Below are 20,265 nucleotides of genomic sequence, written 5' to 3' on the forward strand. Positions count from 1 at the left end.
ATATGCTTAAATATTTTAAAAATTCCCCCAGGTGCCCATGTTTCATGTACAAGATGACCCCCAATTTCTTACTAATTTTTTAAAGCAAAAAACCTCATCTTATACCTGGAAAAATACAGTATATTTTGGGAATGACTTGTGTTCTTATGCAGTTGCTTTTTTTTTTTACTTTCTGGATGTCCCATGCTCATATTATAAAGTAGTTGTGTTCTATGTTATAAAACAAGTACTGCTAGGATTTGCTTCTTTTTGTGTTCCAATGTATTTCTTATCAATAAAAAATTCAGTGTGGCACAAGCAAATATTTATTCTGAAAGTGTGGTCCAGAAGAAAAGGTTTGAGAACCACTGGGTTATTCAGTAAACAAAATAAGTTAAAAGGAGGGTCACTTGAATCCCCCTACAAACCTTCTAGTTTTCTGTGTTCTTTTAAAAAAAAATTTAATTGAATTTATACCTATACCCTATACCCAAAACATTGTATTATTTAGTTTTTTAATCTGTTCCATCAATTTCCACTGTTCTTGTGAATGTGAAAACAGATTTGTGTGCCATCCAGGCCTGGATTGTTGATAATTGACCTGGTTGCCCTCCATGTGGGTTTTTCTGGACAGGTGTCTGGGCTCACGGCGACTATTGCAAGATCAACCCCAAGACAGGAGGCATTGTCATGCTTGGCCGCAGGTATGCCCATCACTTTGGCGTGACCATATGTGAGGGATGCTTCGTGGCAGTGAGCAAAGGGGCTGCTGCGCACTTGTTGGCTGGGAATATAGGGACACATTGTCAGTCTGGCTCTGCTGGCTGGCTGGCGTTTCTGAAGCTGGGCCAGGAAATTTCAGAGACTCCCCCCACTCTTTTCTCCCTCTCTCCTCTGTTTCAGCATCCCGTGGTCTTCGTCAGGTGGCACAACCTTTCCTTTGATGCAGGGCTGGCCCATGGCATACTGTTGCCCGAGGCAAAACAGCAAATGCCTCCTTCTCCCCCACGTCAAGTTGCATGATACCCAATCCAATACCAAGCAAGTTGCTTTGGCATCTAAGGCAGGCTCCCAACTCTCATCAGCCCCAGCCAGGGTAGCCGATAGTCTGCTGTGGCCCTCCCAGTGCAACGGCATCTGGGAGGGCCGCAGGTTTCTCATCCTGTCTATAAAGGCCCTTGGGTGTAGGAGTGTAGGCAGCTGCCTTATAGTGAATCAGGCTACTGGTCCATCCCATAGTGGCTTCCCATGGTTTGGGGAAGAGTGCTTCCTCGCCCTCTTGAAGATGCCTGGGATGGACCCTGGGATCTTCTGAGTACAGGGCGGATGCTGTGCCAGGGGGCTGCATCTCTTGCTCCTGCTGTACTACAGTCCCCAGAATTCTTTGGGTAGGACCCACAGCCATTAAACCTATTTAGATCTTTACAGTTCTTGTGGGCCTGTTTGCTGTTTATGTCTGTATAAAACGTTCTCATGGGTGTGGATATCTAACAAACAGCGGCCTCTTGGAATCCAAGCCTAAGGATCATTTTTTGTTGCCCATTTGACACAGTTGTTTTATTGAGAACCATGATAAATTCCCTATGTTTTGTCTCTCTTCATCAGACTGTGATTATGCTTTAATGATGCTTTAATAATGATTATGCTTTTCCTCTATGGCTTGTACTTGTTTCCTCCCCCCAGTGATGGCACACTGAATCCAAGTGGTGTGAGGTTTGGGAGTTCTGAGATCTATAACATAGGTATGCAATTTAATATTTATCCACTCTTCTTCCTCCCATTAATTACAGTATTGGCTAACTTGATTTCTCATTTTTCTATCTTGACTTCATTCAACAACAACCCTGTGAGGTAGAGAGCAGTGTGTGGGTGCTGTAAGGATCTGAAGAGGCCCAAACAAGCCAAGTCACGATTGGCCTCATCTGTAAGGCGTAGAGTACTGGGCCCTGCATGCACTCTATAAGTCTCTTAGTCTCTAAGAGTTGCCATTTCTTCACATGCCCTGCACTGTGGCTTGTTTCACACACAAAGCTATGTTGTTGTTCATTTGGAATTTGCAAACCCAGCCCAGCAGACTAACTATGGCTTGTATTTTGCCAACAAATCACAATGTGAAGCCAAGGTTTCTTGTTGGTTTACAAACCTTGGCTTGTTTGAACTATGGTTTGACTTTATGGCCAAACTCAACAGTTTTGCTTAATAATGGTTTTTTTGGGCACCCCACCCCAGGAACAAAGTAATAGCAGCTAGAAATCAAACCAAGCTTTGGAGAAACAAGCTTGGCCTGTCTGCTCACCTAAGAAACCACTCATGCTTGGTTGCGCAAACCATGGTCAAAGTGTGCAAACAATGGCTTAGTATGATGTGTGAGTGCAGCCATTGAGACTTCCCCCGAGAGGAAGCTGCTTTATACCGGCTCAGACTATTTGAGTGGCATTTTCAGTGATGTCTGCTTGCTTTTGGAATGCCCACCCATAGGAGCCAAGCAAAGAGGTAATTTGAAGGGTGGCATTGTGCCCTCTTTTAGCAGGGTGGGATCTGCAAGTCCTGCCTTTTACCTGTATAGCTGCATTTTTAGATTTCTATTGGATGTCCTTAATTGGTTTTAATGTAAGATACTTTGGTTCGCTTTGTAAAAAAAAGCAGCCAACAAATATAAAAAATCATCATCAGAATTTGTCCATCTCTGCATTGTCTGCTCTGACTGGCATCAAGTATTGAAGGCAATGGTTGGGAAATACTGCCCTACAAATGTTTTTGGGCTTCCATCATCCCCAGTCAGCTTGACCCAAAGATCAGGGGTGATGAGGGGTTGCAGTCCAAAACATCTAGAGAGCATCAGGTTGGGGAAGGCTCTTTCATATCTCAGACAGCCATTCTTTCTCATCATTTGCTACTTAAGCCTTTTACCTGGAGATGCCATTGTAGATTATCTCATGAAGATACCTGAGATACATTTCCAAGGTCTCCTGGAACTTGGGTTTGAAAGCCACTGGGCTGCACAGGATAATTTGCAAAACTGCTTGAGGAAAACTCTTGTTTTGGGTAAATGAGAGGCGCTTCATGATTTATTGTGAAGTTTACACCCTGCCCTTCTTTATAAAATGATCCCAGGGCAGGTCACAGCCAAATGCTCATGGTTTTAAGGTCCAGAATTAAATAGCCTTATGTGTCCTTTAGTTGGTACTCCTAAAGGAAGCTCTTAACAACATCAAAGGAGGCTTGCTCCATTACAGTGAATGGGGCACTGCCCCACTGTAGCACCCTGCTTGTGGTTAACGCTTAGCTGGAATGAAATATTCAACGCAGCAATAGAGAAATTAAAATAGTAATTTATTTGTCAGACAAATAAATGAGAGGCACAGTGGTACATGGTTACCAAGCTCTGGCCTGGCCTCCTGCCATTCTGGCCAGCACTTATATTTCCTTAATCCAGCCCCCTTGCTCCTCCTTTGGCTGCCTCTGTCCAATCAGCCTGGTTGAAATTCCTATTGGCTGTTTGCTAGAACCAATCACAAAAGATACACCCATTTCCTTTCGCCCTTTTATGGGACACAAAGAGCTATCTATAAATGACAAATAAGTAGTAATATATCTTACATGTGTCTCAACAAGGAATCTTAATTACCAGCTCACCTCTTGCCCTCCTTGCCCTATTGCCTTCCAAAACAAATGGTTAATCTTAAATTTTTATCTTGAACTTTTATCTTAAACAGATGTCAAGGATCTTGAGTTCACATCAACATTGAAAGATCTCCTTCATTTGAAGGTTTCTAAACAAAAAGGCCTGACAACCATATATCAGGAGCGCCCGATGGCGTCTCCTGTCTGGCAGGAGGCTGGGCTCATTTGCCCTTCTGGTCTCCTATTGCAATATGACTCTATGAAATAAGAATCTAGCATTTCTTAAATCCTTTGCATAATTACATTTAAGCTAATATATTTCATACATTATCATAGGTAGCCTTTTAAAAGGAAAAGAAATCTTAAAAGGATCTCAGTTTAAGAAAGAAACAGCTTTAGAAAAGACTTTCCCAAAAATGCTCTCTTTCTTCCAGCCAGACCAGTTGCTTTTCTTTTCCATTTGCTCTTGGCCTTTTTAACCTTAGGAAGAAGATATGGCTCATTTTACTGGGAGGCACATGGTATTATTTTACTATTTACCCATTCTTAATTTTATGTTTTCTCAGCCTTTTTTTATCTTCTGTAACATGCAAGGTCAGTGTCCTCGCTCTCAGCCTGTAATTCCCTTTTTTACGACTTTGAGAATTGTTTTCTGCTATAAATCAGGGGGCCCCCTTGTCTAGGAGAAAAAACATTGCCAAGGTTTTTTAGTCTTCTGCCTGGCATGAAACATTTGAAAATCTTTAAGCTCATTTTAAAATTCAGGCCCTGATCAAAATATAGAAGCTTTGATAAAAATGCAGGCTTATGATTAGATGCCTCACCACTAGGCTAGTCTGCTCTCAGCGCCCCCACCTGCCTGCTTTCTTAGCTACATTCACTTCACAGGGCTGGCACTGCCTGACAGCTGCCTCCTCCTTGGGCTCAGTGTTGCCCTTGGAGAACTCAGCAGGGAGGAGAAGGAAGGTGGGGACAAATCTAGAAGTGGTTGTCTCTGCCTGCTGTTGCCTCTGGCGCCACCTGCTGTTAGTCTCCCTGCTTCTGCCCTACCAGTCTCAATGGGTAGCAGCCACCATTCAGCAACACTGAGTCCTTTTTTCAACCACTTTTTCCCTCCTTTTAAGCCACATGGAATGAAAGCACAGAGACACGTTGTGGTTGATGTCTTTATCAGCAAATGTGTGTGGCAAATCCTCATTTCGAGGGTTGCCTCGAACCATCTGGCGTGCCCGGTCCCGAGGCAGTTTGCTCTTTCCAAGAGTCCCCAGTGCCCACAGAGGCCCAGTTGTCTCTGGTGATGCCCTGTCAATGAATTCCTTGGAGGGTGCTTCACTGTCATAACTCTTGCGTGATCACAAAAGAGGTTGCCAGCCTGGTCCGTGAAGTCAGTGGAGGGTCTGCAGTAACGAGGGCAGGGAAAGAGGGAGGGCAGAAAAATCAGCAGTTGAGTGAAGCAAAGGACTGTTTGGCTGCAGGCCTGGTCCTCCAGTGTGGGCAGCAACTGAACTTTAACCGCCTTCCTTTCTCTCTCAACATCATCCCCCCCCCCTATTTTTTTGGAATGGTCTCTCTGTTTGGCTCCCCCCTCCTTTTCTTTGGAGAGGGGAGATGATTAGGAGAAACGGCAATTGAGAAAAGATAATATCCATTTCTTATCACAATCACTGGCTATGCTGATGGGATATGGATTCCAGCAATGCCCAGAGTGCCCCATTCCTCCTCTATTCAGCTGCCCAGTGGGAATCTCATCTGAGGTATTATGAGATTCTTCAAGAGGAAGCAGGATAAGCATCAAAGAAGCTCCTACTTCCAATTCCTGCTTGTATGGCTTGGCATTCAGTTGTGTTATAATTTACTTTATGAATTCAATTCTGTTTTTAAAGTCTGCCTCTATTGCTATTATTAATAAAGGCAGCATTTTATGTAAATCACTTTTTAAAAATATTAAGCAGTATATAAATCTTGATGGATGGATAAATAAATAAATGCCCTCTATTCTACCACTGGATTTCATACTGCACCTATGACCAGCAAATTAATCATATTTGTATTCTGCCCAGCCAGTCAAGTTCATTGCGTGGTTTACATAAGTAGTTGGGGTCTAAGCTGGGAACCGCAGCTTAAGTGACCGGAATTATTTCTTACTGTGAATACATCTTATTTTAGTCTTGTTTCATAAAATAATCAACTTTTTCCTCCAAGGAGCTCATACATGATTTCCTTTCTCCCCTTGCCCCACCAATATTTTCTCCTCTTAACAAACTTGTGAGGTAACTTAGGCTGAGAGAGAGTGAGTGGCCAATCTTGCCGAGTGGGATCTCTTCAGGCCTAACCAGACTCTCTAACTACTACTCCACACCAATTAAGAATATAAAAGCCTCATCTGCCTTATACATTTAAAGAGGTACTATCCTGCTTTGAACACTCAGGGCTTCCCCCAAGAATCCTGGGAACTGCAGTTAGTTAAGAGTGCTGAGACCATTCGTTCCCTCTGTACGAAGGAAAATGGGGACAAAACTAGACCAAGTTGGCTGTGCCTGCCATTGGCTCTGGTGCCATCTACCTGGTTAAAGTGTCAGCTGCCCCTGCAAGCCACCATGGCCTGGCTTTATAATGGGCACATATTTACTATTCCCTGCCACAGGGGTGCAAATAAGTCTAAGCCAACATTTCCTTTGTCTCTTCAGTGGAAGCTTTTGAGGAGGTTTCGGACAGCCTCTGCGTCCCTCAGTACAACAAAGACGGCGAAGAAAGGGTGATCCTTTTCCTAAAGATGGCCACCAACCAGGAGTTCAGCCCAGATTTGGTGAAACGCATCAGGGAAGCGATCCGCATCGCACTCTCTGCCCGGCATGTTCCCAGCCTCATTCTGGAAACTGAAGGCATTCCGGTATGTCAGCACAATCCTTTTTTCTTACTACTTGCTGCTGCTATATATATTTTTTTCATTGTTACATTGGAATAGTCATTAAGGAGCACTTGTCATCTCTCTTCAAAGCCCACACATGCCTGGGAATTTTAGTCTCTTATTTTTTAATTAAAAAAGTGGAGTTGAGTTTTATAGTTTGTCTGTGTTGCTTAGCAACTTGTGTGTGCTTTTCTTCCTGAATAAGCCTTTTCCTCTTTTTCCTCCTTTTTTTAAACAGCAAAAAAAGTCCCCTAATAAACACCTCTGTTTGGTTTATAAATATACGTGCGTCCTGTTAATATACTGAGAACTCTTGGGTGTTGTTGATAAGTATAAAATGAGATGATTGCCTTTCTGGTGTGCCAAAAAGCTGCTCCCCGCAAAAAGCATTTTGGATAGTTCTGTTCTCTAAAATCATAGGTTTTTGATTTGTTTTGCAAGAAGTCTTGCTTAAAAAAAAAAACCACCTCAAAATATCTTGCAAAGCTTGTGACCTAATTTTTTCACAACTGAAGGCTCACAGAGACAAGTAAGGCCCGTGAAGGAAGTTTTGATCTACTTCTGACTTTCATGAGCAGGAACGTAGGAAACTGTCAGATCACTAGTCCATCAAGCTCAGTATTCTCTGCACAGACTGGCAGCTCCTCTCCAGGGTTTCAGGCAGGAGTCTCTCCCAGCTCTACCTGGAGATGCCGAGAATTGAACCTGGGACCTTCTGCATGCAAGGTGGATGCTGTGCCCCTGAGCTACGACCCTTCCAGTGATAGCCTTGTTCTCCATGACTTTGTCCAAGCTATCACTGCCTCCCGTGGAAGCAAATTCCATTGTTTCAATTATGCACTGTATGACAAAGTACTACTGTTGCCTGTCCTAAGTCTCCCAACATTCAGCTTCATTGGGTGGCCCCCAATTTCAAGCTGTGTAAACACGACACCTTTTAAACCAGATTCAAAGCACTTCCCCCCCCTCAAAGAATTCTCGGCAGAGAGGTAAAATTCTCACTGATCCTTAACTAATTACGGGGTCCAGAATTCTTTGATGGTGTTTTAATGGTATAGTGTGTATGGAGCCCTAGGGTAATGACTGAGGGAGAAGAGCAGTATTGGACAGACTTTAAAAATGATGTTGAGTTAATCACTCATGGCTTCTCTTATATATATATATATATATTAATGTGTGTAAGAGAGGCAGAGATTTCACACGTGGCTGAATCCCAACCTGTTGCATTTGGGAAGTTGTTGGACTGCAACTTGCATCCTGCCTTCCCACTGGCCCATGGAGTAAGTTTGTTCGTTTATAGAAGCATTTATTATACTGCCGCCATATTAAAGATCTTGGTGTACAACAAACAAAACACCATTTAAAAGCAATATAAATAATAATTAAAGTGGCTGGCTAATTAATCAGTATGAAAAAGTCTCCAATAGAGGCCTGGAAGTCAAGGAAGCAAGGATGCTTCCTGCCACATCTCTGCATGAACCGTGTTCCATAGCATGAGGCCAGCAGCACCAAATGCCCCACTTTCAGTTGAGGCCAGTCGGGCCTCTTTAACATGGAGGGCAACTAACAGCACTCCTCAAGATGATCTTGGTGATCCAGCAACTTCTGCAGGGCACCACGTTGGTCTAGCCAGTAGGTACTTTAATGGGGTTGTTATAGTGTCTTGCCAGCCTGGGGCGAGCTGATGAGTGCGGCAGAATCGCTCACCCACATTATAGAAGCCATTGTCTTCAGCTTTTTGGTACCAGCATGTTTTTCTTTAAGCCACACTTTGCCCCAGCCCGCCTCCCTGAAAAGCAGCAGCATATGGCCCAGTGTGTGGGGTGGGTCTGGTCCTCATCTCTGGTTGTATGCTCCCATCCCTCTGCAAAAAAAGCTATGGAAGATCAGCTTCAAATGGCTCCATAAACTGAAACGAAAAAGTAAAAGGAGGCTTTGGGGTGTTTATATGACAGCTGCTTACCTAGGAGTCCTAGTTTAGATCATTAAGTAGCCAACACTCTGAAGGTATGTATAACTGAATTCTAATCACATTTTGAGGTAAAATGGAAAGCACTCAGAGCTGCGTTCTTACTTTCCTCCCATTCTTTTTGTTTGTTTGTTTTGTTTCCTGCCTCTCTCCTTTGACCTATGCTTTTTTGGTCAAATATAACTCCTGGAACTGCAAAGAAGTATTTACCTGCCACTGACCTCCTTTTTGGGAGCAGAGAGCTTACTGTTTCTTCGTGAGCCAGTGTGTAGGAAGAGTGTGGACTTTCCAGAGGCATCTGGATGGTGACTGGGAGAGAAGTGGATGTGGGATGCAAAACTTTTAACAGTCTGCATCCCAAGCAAGCACATTTATTGCTGGTTAGCCAGTCAGGCCTTTTGCATACACAGGCAATGCGATAGGTATTACGAAACACTTGGAACCATAATACAGTATAATTAAAATGATACCATTGCAGTAACTCAGTTACATATATTAACTTGTGATTTGGGGTCTTGGAGTCATGAGCACAGCATCACCATTTGCCTAGCAGTGTCTGCTAGGCATGATTGCCAAATTCTCCCTCCGCAGCTGGAGGCAGCGATGCTTCAGATGTTTCTGGAAACTGCAGAAGGAAGGAGGGCTCTTGTGGTCATGTTCTGGTTTTCCCCAGGCATCTGGTTGGCCACTGGACTAGGAGGGCCATTGGCCTAAGGCAGCAGGCAATTCTTATGTCCTTATCTGCTTAATTTCACAGTACACAATAAATGGGAAGAAAGTTGAAGTTGCTGTCAAACACATTATCGCCGGGAAGGAAGTGGCTCAGCGGGGCATCTTCTCCAATCCAGAGACCCTGGACCTTTACCGAGACATTCCTGAGCTCCAGAACTTCTGAAGGAACCTGCCTTTTCCCCATCTCTGTGTTTGTGTGCGTGTGTGTGCGTGTATGGTTTTGTACTGTGTATATAATATGTATATGGACGCTGTATGCAAAAGAAACTATTTAAGCAATGGTGTTTCTTTTGAAAAAGGAGAAACACTGTTTTGATTTGCCAAGTGCTTCATGAAAAGGCTTCTGGAAGGGCAGCCCTGCAAATTTTGGTGTATCGGCGTTGCTTTCCTTCCAGCCTAGAAGATCTAGCTTGCCTCTTTTTAGATGCAGCTGGGTACAGAGACTTTTTAAATGATCTACACTAAAAAAATGTTTCTTCTGGTTTGAATTTTATCTTTTAAAATCGAGGCAATAGGGTGGTAGGCATATATACCATTTGATTATGGTTGGAGGTCGGGCACCTGTTTCCCCCGAGATGCTGTTGGACTCCAACTCCCATCAGCCTCAGCCAGCATGGCTAATTGTCAGGGATTATAGGAATATAGGAATTGTAGTTCAGCAGCATCTGGAGGGCTGCATGCTCTCATTCCTGGTTATGGTTTAAAACTGCTCAGGATTCTAGGAGACTACTGGTGGCTTTTCAGTGGGAAGACTAGAAGACTGTGGGCATGTTTCTCATGCTTGCCACTGTTCTTCACTTGAGGTTTTTTAGGCAATGGGGATGTTGAGTGTGATAGAAAGAGTGCATTCTCAGTGGTGATAGTGCCCAGTAGGCTTAGATAGCAGCATTCTGAAGAACTGGGGGTGTTTTCCTTAGACCACATCCCCCAATCCTCAACAGGAGACAGGGGATTGATCTGTCACTGACAATTGCATGTGGGAAGGTTTCCCAGATGCAAGGAAGTGTTCACAACAGCTGGATTCACTTTATTTTTACTTATTCTTTTTTTAAATAAAGAGATTGACTTCTGGGTCTGTGTTTAAAACTTTTATTTTTTAGAAATACCTCTTTTTAAGATTAGCTTTTAAGACTACTTTTGGACTACTGCTTCCATCGGAACCAGCCAGAAAAACACCTGGAGGGCACCAGTTTGGCAAAGTTTGTTTTGGAACAGAGCACAGATTTGCTGCCACTGTTTGAAATAATACTTGACTTTCCTGCTAAAATATGAAAGGTTGCAGTCCTCATTTAGACACATCTTGCAACCAGTGGAACCGGCTAGCAGTGACTAGCAGATAGTTCCATCAGTTCCCCAGGACTTTGGGTTGGCACCAGGATTTCAATGCCTCATCTTCCCAGCCCTCAAACAGTCTCTTTTGGAGAAAGGGGAGATGCTGGAATTAGAAGCATGACTATGCACTTAGTTTTCTGAAACAGTTTTCCTGGTTTAAAATTTTATACAGATCTGAAGAAAGCAGGTCAATGTGATTTTCATGCACAACCTATTGCGGATCCTGAGCGTGGAAGTAAACGGCAAAGTCACTAATCTTTTACATCCCCATTTTTAACTGTGTGTGGGCTAAAGGAGGACATTGTCACCAGTGAAGGTCAGTGTGGTGCTCTTGGATGCTGACGGATGCCAGCTCCCCTCAGCCCAGCCTGTGTAGCCCAGTGGTCAAGGGTGATGAGCGCTGTGGTCCTTGCAACATCTGGAGGGCATCACATTGGCTCTTGAACCTTTTCTTCCACACTGCCAACAGCAATGGTAGCTTTGGCAGAACACATCCCATACAGACTTTGGATACTTAGCCCCCATTTGCCTGTGTTGGTTTACAAGTAGGGCCCAGGAAATTGGGTGTGTAAGCAGGAGAGTGCTGGCAGAACCTCTCTTCCATTAGCTGCTGGTGGACTTGGAAAGGAAGCTTGAGAGCCCTTTATCTTAAAATCAGGTCACAACCACACCATCTGTTTAAATCACATGGCTTCCCCCAAAGAATTCTGGGAACTGTAGCTTTGCAGGGGGAGTATGTGAATGCTCCTGGGATTACTTGAGCTGGAGAGAAGCCATGAGCTTTAAATGGTTGTGACCTTGGCTTTTGTGGGAGAAAACGGGAGAAGAGAAAAACAGGTGTGGAGAGTCCATGAGATTAAGGCTTAACACCAGGGCCAGAAGAGAAGCCCTTTCGTGGGCTGGATTGAGTATACAGGCTGCCGGCTGCCTATCCTGTGTCCGAGAAACTCCCAAGACCTTTGTGTTTGGTGGCCAATATGAGTAACTTCCTTTCTTTAAAATAATAACCCTACCGTGTGATCTTTTGGGGGCGTGAGGGGGGAGGTGGAAGGAACTGTTTCTTGGTGCTTTGTAAAGGGATTTCCCCCCTAATAAAACAAATTGTTACTTGTGTATGGAAAACAACTAAACAGATTTTTTATGGTCCATTGTGTTTTTCATAATGGAAGATGTAGTTGTGTGAACTCGGCAAGAAAGAAAGGTTTGGTGCTTCAAAAACTCCTGCGTTATTTGGAATGATTGGTGAACAAATTCTGTCTTGGATCCCTCCCCCCTTTTAAAAATCACGTTGAGTGATCTCAGTGATGCTTTAAGGAATTTAAACTTAATAAAACTGCAGAATAAATTCTTATCTTTATTGTGGAGTGAATTGATCATATTAGTGTTATTTTGTAAGGAGCAGAGGTCAGTAAATCCAAAAGCGTTTGCTGGCATAGGTTCTATGGCAGCCCCACTTTTTAAAAGAACTATGTACATACATATATGCTGGGATTTTACTTATACCTATTGTGTATTGGTCCCAGGAACTTGGTTGCTCCAGCCTTTGCCAACCCAGTGGCATCACCCAATACATCTGAAGGGCATTGCGTTGGCAAAGGCTGACTTACAGGACATTCCCATCTCATCAGAGTTCAAGATGGTGGCCGTAATTCTAAATGGCTGCTAAAAACCATCCCTACCCCACCCTGCTTTTGAAGCCAATATATCAGGAAAGATTGGTGACAGAACCTTGAAACAAAAACCGAACAAAAGTTGGCGTCTTGAGTATTTTGTTGGCACAGAACTGGCCGCAGGAACAGAATAACTAACTGTCCAAGCAAAGGTTAAATAAACAGTTGAAAATGCAGGGGAAATATTTTCATTTTCAATCAAAATCAGGCACTAGAAATTAGGGGCCAAGGGGGCTGATCTACAACCTGCCATGTTGGATATATTGCTATGGTTTGGTTGTAAGTGGTAGGAGACCCTGTGGGAAATAGACATTATTTTGTGGGGAGAACTGGACACTTGGGGATTCAGGGCTACAATGGACAGGTGTGTATCCCTGAAGAGATAAATTTGAAATCTACCCCTCCAATCACTCAGGAGTCTAATAAAACAATATTTATTTACCTTGTAAGAGTTAAACGCTGTGAGCCACTTCAGGAACAATTATGTAACATTTAATGGGGAAATTAGACAACACTTGACCCAACTTGAAACTCCTGCTAGTTTCCTGGCAACTGGGGGTTTGATTACTCAATGAATAATGTCGGTTAACTGTCGCCAGTTTAATAACAGTTTCTGTCATAGGACTTTTCAGAGTCTCAGAGCCTCCACTCTCCTTTCTGCTCTACAATCTCTTCCCTTCTTCCCTCCTCTTCAGATTCTCCACACTGCTGCTTCTCCTCGCCCAGGCAGGGTTTTCTTTTTGTTTTTTTTGTATCCTGGGGGCCACATTCCCTCCTGGACAGCCTTCTGAGGGCCATGTGCTGGTGGTGGGTGGGGCCAGTCAAAAGTGGGTGGAGCAAGAAACGTAAATGTTGCCCCTGTACAGTAGGCCGGTTTCTCCACACGCTCAAAGCACCCTTCTCTGTCCTCCATGGAGGCGATTCTCTCCATTCCGTGCCCACCACACATTCAGAGGCCTCCGGAAGCAGGCATTGCATTCTCCTTGCAGAAGGAAAAGAGATTTCATCACAGAGCCTTGAGAAGGGGGGCAAAAGTGAGGGGGCACAATAAACTGGGCTGCTGTCCCTTACAGTGGTCAGATCTGCAACCTTGACACTATCAGCACCACACTGTAGTCAACTGAGCAAGGTGCTCTTTATTGTGCATGATTTGTCAGGGTGGTTATACATGATTCTGCTTTCAGTAACGCTGGCACATGCAAACGTTTTGGGGCAGGCATACGGCTTCATTTCCAATCAGTGTGTGTCCCATAACTTCCTCCTGAAATTCTGTATCTTTTCAGAGCATACATATTCTGGGGTTGCTTTTTTTTTTTTTTTTTGTCCTGATGTTGTTGCCTCTCCAGACCCCAGTAACACTGCAGCAGTATCACAGAACAACTAATAAAATGGAATAATTTGCACACTCTCCTGCTTAAATCCAGCACTCGTGCATTATTTTTGCTGCACAGCACCTCCACAAAAATCGCCAGTCTGGAAAAACCCTAATATTGCAAATAAAGACACCATAAGTCCGTGGGGTTGCTGTCGTTTCATTTCAAAGGTGAGATACCTTTGCAATGTGATGGCAGTTGTGGGCAGTCCTACTGCTCAGAAAAAGAGGGATAGATTCAGTTTTGACAGTGTCCCTTCTATATTTTCTAATTTATGCATGTAAGACTGCAGGTTTTGTTGGAAGTTGATCAATGCCATTTTATTATAAAATCAATAAAATATTCTGAAAAGAGAGAGGTGCTGAGCACACACTGGTCCATGCAGATGCTATTCCTGCCTGGGGCATCCGTGGTGCTGGTGTCATCTCACCTGCCCCTCCACAAACCTGCCCATGACTAAGAGTTCCTCCAAAGCCTTGGACCCCCAATTCCTTCTCCAGCATTCTTAAATGTACATGTATTCCTCATAAATTCTTTAATTCGTGCAGAATGGCTGGCATTTACAAAGCACTGTGATCCTTATTAATTAGCAAATATGGAATAGTACATTAATTTGGTAGTTTGTTAAGAGTCACTGGGAATTGTAGCTCTGCTTGGGGTAAACTTTACTGCCCAGAATTCTTTCAGGGAAAGAATGTACTTTGAATATTCTTTCAAGGCCTAATGGGTACGTAGCCTAGGGATGGAGAAAAAAAATATTTCAATTCTGCCCCGCGCAGCACTGGCGCCAGTCCGGCGGGACTCCGCCCTGGCCGGGGAAGGCGGCTCCCCGGAGGCGGCGGCGGCGGCGAGGGCGGCCGGAGCCCCGATCCGCGCGCGGCGCCGCGCCTTCCCGCCCCTGGGCGCGCCCGAGGCGTTTCCGAGGGGCTCCGCGGAGGGTCCGCTTTGCTGCCGGCCGGGGGCGCGGGGCGAGCGGGACCAGCGGAGAGCCTTTGCCGCCCTGGACCTGGCGGATTTCTGCCTGCCTGCCGGCCGGCCGGCCGCCACCTTCTGCTCCCCTCGGCTCTCCGCTCTCTCGGAGGATTGCAGCGGCACCCGGGACGCGCAGAGACTTTTCTCGCAGGTTTTTTCGAGGGTTTTGTTTTTCTGTCCTGAGCCTCTCACCTGGAAGCAGCTGGGGAAATTTAGGCTTGGCTGACAGCTTGCAAAAAGGTAACACTGATTTATCATTTTATTTATTTCTTATAAAAATACATCATGAAAAATTTAAAACAAGTTAAAAACAAAAGGAAATTAAAAACAGACACGAGTAGCCCATGCTTGGAGTCATGCTGTTAATTATCTGTATAGGCCTGGCAGAAAAGTTTTCAGCAGGTGTTTAAAAGTTGGCACAGGAGGTGCCTGCTGACTCTCCAGTGGCAGAGAGTTCCACCGGACTGGGCCAATGACACTTCCTTATGGATTGCTGTACTGGGCAGTCTAAAAGAGACAAGGCTTCATGACAGCAGGACATGTAGTACAGCACAGTCTCCAGGGAAGGAGCGCCAGACCTTTATTTAGAAGTATGTCAGCCAGGATTGGCGATGAGGCATCACATTTTGTAGTTACTTGCACAAAAATGAACTTTTGGGTGGACGTGATGGTGGGGCATCTCATGGGGCAGAAGTGTGCACACTTCAGTTCTGTATTAAAGCTTAATAAGCAACTAGGAACCACATTCAGCCGCAGGGTTTTGAAGTCAGGCTTGCCTCTTTTTTTAACCAGAGTAGGCCACCACACAACAACCCTGGTTTCCTGCCCAGGTGCTAGATCAGCCGACCAATGCCCCTTTAGGTGGTACTCAGGCAATCCCTGCTCTTTGTTGCTAATAGTCAACTGCTTTTAAACGGTGCTAATTGAGACTTCCTTTGGCTGTTGGGAGCAGCTCCATGGACCACCTGGTTTCACAATGAGACTCTTGTGTGGTCCACAGCAGCTGATCTGTGTGGTTGAACTTGCACCATGCCAGCTGGGGGAAGGAGCTCTTCTGCTCTGCACCCAGAAAACTCAAAACCTGAAGATCTGTAACTGCCTATTGCTTATTTTCATCATTTTTCTTTTCCATCAGTTTCTTCAACCAGCTGGCAACTTGGAGGCATCCGTGCCAGTTTGCATCAGCAAATGTTTCGGTAGCTGGGCAGCCACTTGCCTTTATTCCGATGCTCTTGGGGCAGAAATAGTTAGAGAAATGTCAGCTAAGGAGAAAAGAACATAGTTGTGGTGAGTGGTGACTGAGGGAGGGGGTAAGTGAGTGCAGATTATAGGGGCAGAACTAGGAGCTTGCGTGTGCCTCTGAGAGAGGGATTCTGATCCAGAGCTTCATGTCTTTTGCAGTACACAGATGGAGCTCTTGTGCAAGTAAGTCTTCCCACTGATTTTACTTGCAAGGCACAGCTCCATGTGAGCCATGGAAGGTGTGTATTACACTATGGTGAAATCATAGGTATAACCTCACTTGCACGAAACACCGTTTGTGAATTGGATTCCGCTCCATCCCACTAAGAGTCCTCGTTTTGAGCCAACTGCCTCTATGTCTTCAGTTGTGTCTTTTTACAGTCATGAGAACTACTCATTTGCTTCTTAGGTGTCTGGTGGGTTGCAATGAAAGTGGCAGTTCTTGGAATCTGATGCCTGCATGGAGCTAGTCATGTTGGCTCACCCAAAATGAATGCCCCCCCGCCCCTGCTTAGTGTAGAAACACTGAGAAATTATGTCCTGGTAAAAACAATAGCAAGGGCTTTAGGAAGACAACTTACAAGGGTGTCGAGGTAATAAGCAGGTCTGCAATATTTAATTGATTAATTTAACCAATTAAAAAAACCCTTTGATTACATAGTGTTCTGTGATTAATCTGTAGCAGATTTGATTACATAGTGTTCTGTGATTAATCTGTAGCAGATTTGATTACATAGTGCTCTTTGATTAATCTGTAGCAGATTTGACATACGTATAATCTTAACAATATGAAGTACCCATAAAACTGAATTTGGCAACTACTGTTTCCCTCTCTTCAGCAAGGAACTGTGTTGTTGCTTCAGCATTATTTTTGCTCAGATTCAGATTTGTTGAATTAATTTGCTGAAACTCATACTATTTGCTAAGATTTATTTAATCGGATTGACAGCCCAAGTACTGTAATCGGGTGTGGGGTTGTGTGATTTTATCAAGGTAGTAGGAATCCCACCTGTGCTCATAATATTTCAGACAGAACAGATTGTGTGCTCACTTGCTTAAACTTAATACAGAGCACATGGAAAAGTAACCTCGCAGTTGTCCTCCATCTTTGTCATGTAGGGGTTCAGTTCTCCGACATTAGCTGAGATGCAGACCAGGATGAGAAGATTCTCGGTGTACATCTTACCAGCTCTATTACTTGCATGCTTGGTCTACTTAAGGAGAGATGCCAAGCTGGTTGTGTCTTTGGCAAACAGAGAACTGCGCAGGCCAAACGTGAGTGTTCCCAAGCTGGTGAAATCAAGCAAATGCTTGCCAGACATGATGGTTGCAAATTCCTTTCCCTCCCTCCCTGAGGTTCACCGTGTTTTCTTAACCTATAAACACTGCCGGAATTTCTCGACATTGCTGAAGCCCTCCAGATGTGCTGCAGAGACCTTCCTCCTGCTAGCAATCAAGTCCACCCCTGTGAACATAGACCGCCGCGCAGCCATCAGGAGCACCTGGGGGAAGGAGGCCATTATTGGTGGGAAATTGGTGAGGCTCCTGTTCTTGCTTGGCCGCTCAGAGATCAAAGTTCAGGCTCACTCCCTCCACCAGCTTTTGGCCTATGAAAACCTGGAGTTTGACGATATCCTCCAGTGGGATTTTGTTGATAACTTCTTCAACCTGACACTGAAGGAGCTGCATTTCCTTCGGTGGGTGGCAGAGGACTGCCCCCATGCCTGCTTTGTGTTGAAGGGCGATGATGATGTCTTTGTGAACACGTACAACATTGTAGAGTTCCTTGAGCATCTGGACCCTGACAAATACCTTTTTGCTGGGGATGTCATCAGCAAAGCCCGGCCAATCAGGAACACCAACACCAAGTATTTCATCCCAGAGTCAATGTATCCGGCATCCTTCTATCCACACTATGCTGGTGGCGGCGGCTATGTCATGTCACGGCTGATGGTGCAGCAGCTGCAGGTGACGGTTGAGGACACTGAGTTGTTCCCAATAGACGATGTCTTTGTTGGGATGTGCTTGGCCAAAATGGGGATCATCCCAATGCACCATCCTGGCTTTAAGACCTTTGGAATCCAGAGGCCCTTTAATCCCTTTGATCCCTGCCTGTACAAAGAACTGATGATTATACACAAACTGAACCCAACGGAGCTGTGGGTCATGTGGACGTTGCTGAAAGACGACAACCTCCGATGTGCCACGTCAGTAACTCAGAAACTATAGGATAGATTAGGATGTGTCTGGTGCAGTAAAACTACCAGACTGAGACTTTGATAAGAGCTGGCTTAAATTGATATAAACAGATATCTTTCCTTCTTTTTTTTTAGATTGTTTATTGTAGAATAATTTTATTGCACTGATTTCCCACCCCCACCCCCGAAATTGTTTACAGATGTCCTCAAAAGTTAGCAACCTGCCATGCCCAGAGGCAGCTGCTGCGGAGGAGTGGGGGGGGGGAGGGTTTGCTTTCATGCTTTTCCTGGTAGCATCTTCTCCCTGGTACTGGAGTAAATGGCTGTGGCCAGGCTCTCCCTGCATCCTAAAATAAAGTCGTCTCTTGTTTCTGTTTCTTTGGTTACCTGCTGCACCAGCTTCACCTTGACTGGAAGTACTCATCAGGAGTACATTGGTCAATAAAGAGAAAAAAAATCGTATTTTCTCTCTTGAAGCACTACGGTCAAAGGTAAAGCAACCAGTGTAATACTTTTGGCAGTCTTTGTAAATGTCTCACTAGCAAATATGTGAAGTCTCAAATATTCTGGTGGAATGTTGGCTGCAGGATGTGGTCCGATGGCACACAAAATGGAGCTACGCAGGTTCTGTCTGTTCAGTGCCTGATAAGGCTATCAAAGACTACCAGCCATAGTGACTATGTTCTTCCACTGTTGTCAGAGGAAACGTCCCTCTCAGCACCAGTTGCTGGTACTTACAGATGAGGAGACTGCTATGGTACCCAGGTTCTGCTCATGGGCTTCCCAGAAGAGCAGGATGCTGACCATTGCCCTGGTCCAGCAGACTCTTCTTATAAGCAGAGAGCACCAGTGGATACCCTGGGTTACATGATGGTGAAAGGCAGGATGTTTTCTTTAACAGAAAAAGCACAATTAATAACATTCCCCATCAGACTAACCCCAGGGTGTGTCTTCTTCTAATCTGGCATCAAGACATGTCTCCTCTACACAGATTTAGATCAGTTTAAAACATGTTTAATCATTTTCATGGCTTCCAGACGAGGGATGAGCTTGTAAAAGTACAAATCCCATAATTCTCAGGGAGAGAGGACCCACAACAGCTAAACTTGTTAAAATGTGTAGTGTCGCTAGACCACTGGAGTCTCCTTCAGTAGCAAGCCACCCTGGCCTTGGCGTAAAGTCCAGGGGTATTTTGAGCTGTTCTCCAAACTCAGGTGCTTCTCTTCCCAATTTGAGGGCCCTCCAGATGTTTGCACTTCATTAGCAGTAGACAGGGGTCAAGGAAGATGGGGCTGTAGTTCAGCATCTGGAGAAAGGCAGGTGCAGAGTGCTTCACTAGGCCTGGGTAGCTGGACTCTGAAGATAGAAACCCCGAATCGTCTTTTACGGTAACCTCTGTATTAACCTAAGGGGTAAGTCACTGTGCTGTAACAAAATACATGTTGCACAATATATTCATGCCTAACCAAGAGCCATAACATGTCTTCATGGTTTTCATGTTTCAGTAGTCATTTTTCTCACTGGAATTTGGGCAGGAAAAGTACTCTGTGTTGGGGGTGGAACTGCAAATAACCCTGGCTTGCTTCATTTCCTTCCCTTTCACACCAATGCTGAATTATTTGGAAGAATAGGGGTTGAACTCCCATGCGACAACAGAGAAAAATGGATAGAAGAAATGTCTATGCAGCATTTAAAATTAAAGATTGCAGGGAGACGGGAAACAGAAAATGGGCAATGCAGCTGATCACCTGCATGTGTGAAGTGTCTCCAGGTGACCAGCTAGTGTGTGTGTGGGGGGGGGAAGATGTTAATAAATTGGAAAACCGTGTTTTTTCTTTTCTCCCCATCACCCATTTTTTAGTCTTGTCAGCTCCATAAATTTACATAAACAGGGTAAGTGAACAGGCTAGTAAAGATGTTAATGGGCAGGTAACTTTCCTGGGCTTAGTTGTATGGGTGATGTGCATTACAAGCACACATAGACACATCTTTTCATATTATTATTGTTGTTCAAATTTCTGTATTGATTTTTAAAAATTATTATTATGCAATGTCATCAGCTAAGTTGGATTCTCCCCTTCTTACATTTTCTCAAGCTGCATCTTTTGCATTCCCCTCTCCTGAAAACCTCTGGGCCTTCCATGCTGCAGTTTTTGTTTTGATGGACTGCCTTGTCGTCTCCAAAAAAGCATCATGCATTGTCAAACAGCAGAAATCCAAATCATTGCTGACAAGGCCCACGTCTCGGCTGTTCCTTTTAGCATAC

The 20,265-nt window shown here is 44.5% G+C and overlaps 2 protein-coding genes and 1 long non-coding RNA gene across 4 annotated transcripts in view; 2 read left to right on the forward strand and 1 right to left on the reverse strand.

Moving 5' to 3' along the window:
• The window catches only part of AACS (acetoacetyl-CoA synthetase), a 53,363-nt gene extending 41,470 nt beyond the window's left edge, over nucleotides 1-11,893 (forward strand). The window contains exons 15-18 of the mRNA XM_081841621.1: nucleotides 614-683; nucleotides 1,663-1,721; nucleotides 6,291-6,493; nucleotides 9,238-11,893. Of these exons, the coding sequence (XP_081697747.1) occupies nucleotides 614-683; nucleotides 1,663-1,721; nucleotides 6,291-6,493; nucleotides 9,238-9,375 (470 nt within the window). The 3' untranslated portion in view covers nucleotides 9,376-11,893. The remainder of the gene's footprint in view (nucleotides 1-613; nucleotides 684-1,662; nucleotides 1,722-6,290; nucleotides 6,494-9,237) is intronic.
• Nucleotides 4,720-9,231, reverse strand: LOC309330269. Its single transcript, XR_014151400.1, has 2 exons — nucleotides 8,219-9,231; nucleotides 4,720-5,000 (listed from the first exon to the last, which is right to left on the reverse strand). It is a non-coding gene; the product is annotated as an uncharacterized lncRNA (long non-coding RNA).
• Nucleotides 11,894-14,658: 2,765 nt separating the features above from the next.
• On the forward strand, nucleotides 14,659-18,375 carry B3GNT4 (UDP-GlcNAc:betaGal beta-1,3-N-acetylglucosaminyltransferase 4). 2 transcript variants are annotated; one of them, XM_081841539.1, is made up of 2 exons: nucleotides 14,659-14,799; nucleotides 16,921-18,375. In XM_081841539.1, the coding sequence occupies exon 2, from the start codon at nucleotides 16,948-16,950 to the stop codon at nucleotides 18,028-18,030; it is 1,083 nt and encodes a 360-aa protein (XP_081697665.1). In that variant the 5' UTR covers nucleotides 14,659-14,799; nucleotides 16,921-16,947; the 3' UTR covers nucleotides 18,031-18,375. The 2 variants fall into 2 exon arrangements, with proteins under 2 accessions (XP_081697665.1, XP_081697666.1); XM_081841540.1 differs by lacking the exon at nucleotides 14,659-14,799 and adding an exon at nucleotides 14,925-15,755.
• Nucleotides 18,376-20,265: the final 1,890 nt, after the last annotated feature.

This window comes from Podarcis erhardii, assembly GCF_964252035.2.
Source record: "Podarcis erhardii genome assembly, chromosome: 15".
NCBI lineage: Eukaryota > Metazoa > Chordata > Lepidosauria > Squamata > Lacertidae > Podarcis > Podarcis erhardii.

What these genes read in the sequence shown, in the direction of transcription:
- B3GNT4 (XM_081841539.1), top strand. Translation starts at nt 16,948, where the DNA reads ATGCAGACCAGGATGAGAAGATTCTCGGTGTACATCTTACCAGCTCTA.